This window comes from Pinus tabuliformis, chromosome 2_2 (assembly GCF_031772625.1).
Source record: "Pinus tabuliformis cultivar Carrire ecotype Pingquan chromosome 2_2, CPIR1, whole genome shotgun sequence".
Classification (NCBI taxonomy): Eukaryota; Viridiplantae; Streptophyta; class Pinopsida; order Pinales; family Pinaceae; genus Pinus; species Pinus tabuliformis.
Genome location: NC_142300.1, coordinates 225,598,889 through 225,601,608, shown reverse-complemented (window position 1 = coordinate 225,601,608; position 2,720 = coordinate 225,598,889). Strand labels below are relative to the sequence as shown.

The 2,720-nt window shown below is 31.2% G+C and overlaps 1 protein-coding gene across 1 annotated transcript; it reads right to left on the bottom strand.

Moving 5' to 3' along the window:
- Positions 1 to 567: 567 nt before the first annotated feature.
- LOC149192131 (uncharacterized) lies at positions 568 to 1,244 on the bottom strand. The gene is made up of 2 exons (XM_089406314.1): positions 1,124 to 1,244; positions 568 to 1,025 (listed from the first exon to the last, which is right to left on the bottom strand). Exons 1-2 carry the CDS (start codon positions 1,204 to 1,206, stop codon positions 698 to 700), a joined length of 411 nt encoding a protein of 136 aa, XP_089262440.1. The 5' UTR covers positions 1,207 to 1,244; the 3' UTR covers positions 568 to 697.
- Positions 1,245 to 2,720: the final 1,476 nt, after the last annotated feature.

The following is a 2,720-nucleotide window of genomic DNA, read 5'->3' as shown; positions in this document are numbered from 1 at the left end:
ATTTGGTGAGCATCCAAACTATAGATCTCTCATTTTAAATGCAACAAGAATTGCAGCGAACAAATAAGTATACATGCACTGCTTAGCATGTCAAATGAAAGCTTTGGTATTACTACTTGCAGGAGTTAACAGCGTGGCTCTTTATGCATTAAACACAAGTAGTGAAAATAGTATTGACAACTCATTGCAGAGATGATTTAGCGAACAATTTCATTATGATCCTTGTCATATGAAGTTTGATAATAATGATTCTACCGAGGAAGAAGAGCCTCTATTGAGGAAGAAGAGAAAAACACTAAATTCAGCACGTAGATTTGAGTTATTGTATAATTGATTGAAAAATAAAAACAGCAACTATACTATGGATAGTTTTAAAATGCCATCAAATTGTAAATTGAAATATCCTTATAACAGAGCACATCGATTATAAATGTACACATAATTTTATAGATTTGTTAATAGTCTATATTCTATTAAATCTCCAATAAATGTAAATCAAAATATTCTATTATATAAAGTTATAAACACATTCAAGAACATGAGCATCTAGTATCGGCAACTGGGAGCTGACTAGAACCTGAATTGTTAACACTCTGAATCGAAATCACACCAACTTGTAAACCATGTTATATATAAGTCTGAATCGAAATCACACCATATAATCCGAAACAAAAGGAGGTCACACTTTCTCGTAGATTTAACATAGGATTTCATTCAGGAGCTTCATCCTTCGCCTACTTCTTTCAAGTGCCAATCTTGGTTTTTTCATATCTGTTTTACTCGAATTTCTCAACCACCCAGTTGCCTTTTCAGCTTCATCTCCTGCTCGTTTAGCGCTGCAGGCATTGACTCTCCTAAGAGAAGCAGAGACATCTGATCTTTTTCCATCAACGTTATTCCGGGAGGACCTCTTAGATTTGGCCCTTGAAGAGAAATTAGGAGAAAAGCCTGTCTGATCCGATTCCACGAAACACCAGTCACATAATTCAATATGATCTCCATGGAAATAGCCTTTGCTACAATATCTGCCGATTCATCATCCAACAATATCCAAAAAGAATCAGTACATGTCATAAATAAAAATCTGAAACATTACAATGTTGAAAACTTTGTGTAGTCCTACCTGTGCTGGAATCGGAATTGGCATTTCCCACACTGGAACAGCTGCTCTGCAAAGCCTACGTCCCCGCACATACTGCACTCCATGGTGTTTCTCTCTCGTTTTTGGTGGGCTGTAGGGGAGAAATTTTCATTTCAGCCATATTTGAAAGTTCAGAGAGGATTGATTAAATAACCCCTGGCTCGGATATTTCGTGGACCGTTTACACTGTCCACGCAATGAGGCTGACTGTGTGAACGGAAGAAAACGCCCATTATTGATCGTCACATTGCAGGGGCTTTCACTTTCCACTGACTAATTGATTGGTCGAAAGTGGTCATGGTCAGCCTTTTCGGCGAAGACATTATGTAGAAAAGGGCCGCACGGTTGGTCCAAGTCTTTGTGAGAAGTCTACATGTAGGGGCTGCCGTCTGCTCACATACCAACGATCAAATTCAATTGTAATACATACCAACGGTCAAACTCAATTGTAGACGTAAGAAGTTTTGTCCACATTCTGCAACAAATTATATAGTTTATTAGATCAAAATGGTCTGCACAATCCAGAAATTTCAACGAATGAAAAATTGAGAAGCGGAGAATTTAAATTTTGTGGCAAACTAGAATATCATATCTTTCTTGTTTTAAAAGGTGCATTAGAAGGTTAGTTTTTTGGCGATATAATTTCAAAATTTCATTTTCAATAGGCACTTACATAACTATATCTATGTAAAATAATTAATTAATAAATATTTAAGAATAGATTTGTAATTTTATTATATTTTCTCAAATTTTTATTTTAAAAGGTGCATTAAAAGGTTAGTTTTTTGGCGATATAATTTCAAAATTTCATTTTCAATAGGCACTTACATATAAAATAATTAATTAATAAATATTTAAGAATAGATTTATAATTTTATTATATTTTCTCAAATTTTTAGATTAAGATAATTAAAACTTAGAAACCATAATCAATAAAATTTTAATAAAATCATATAATTTTAACACTTAATCATTACAGTAATACATCAAATATAAAATACTCAAAGCCAATTACAATTAAATCTCACTAAAATTTATTTTAGTTCTATTTTATAAATATGAGTTTAACAAGTCCCAAACAAAACATATATTTCAAATATAGTATATGAGATTATTAAGCAATCAATCACAATTAAATATCAAGTCTTGAGAATGGTCAAATTTCTAAATGGGCGAATGTTTTTGAAAAATTAAGAGAAATTCACTTATAAATAGATTTATGGTTAAAATAGGTTTAAATTAAATTATAAAAATAAAATTTATAATAATTTAATCAAAAATTACACAGCAAATATATATGGCCACTGTGATCAAACTATTTGGATTGTCTTGAGAATGGTTGTAACTATCAAACTATTTAGATTGTCTTGAGAATGGTTGTAACTATCAAACTATTTAGATTGTCTTGAGAATGGTTGTAACTATCAAAACTATGATGAAAGATATGATAAAATACGAAAATGGATTTCAAGCAGTATGTTTATAGATTTTAGTGATTTTGTAGAATAATTTCGATCATTAATTTATATAATTTCGATCATTAATTTATACGTTAAATCAAAATATATTGATTTTATTC

Excerpts from the sequence above, each read along its gene's own strand:
- LOC149192131 (XM_089406314.1), bottom strand. The coding sequence starts at position 1,206 with ATGGAGTGCAGTATGTGCGGGGACGTAGGCTTTGCAGAGCAGCTGTTC. Across the intron at positions 1,026-1,123 it reads CAATTCCGATTCCAGCACAG|ATATTGTAGCAAAGGCTATT; the intron begins GTAGGACTACAC and ends ATGAATCGGCAG.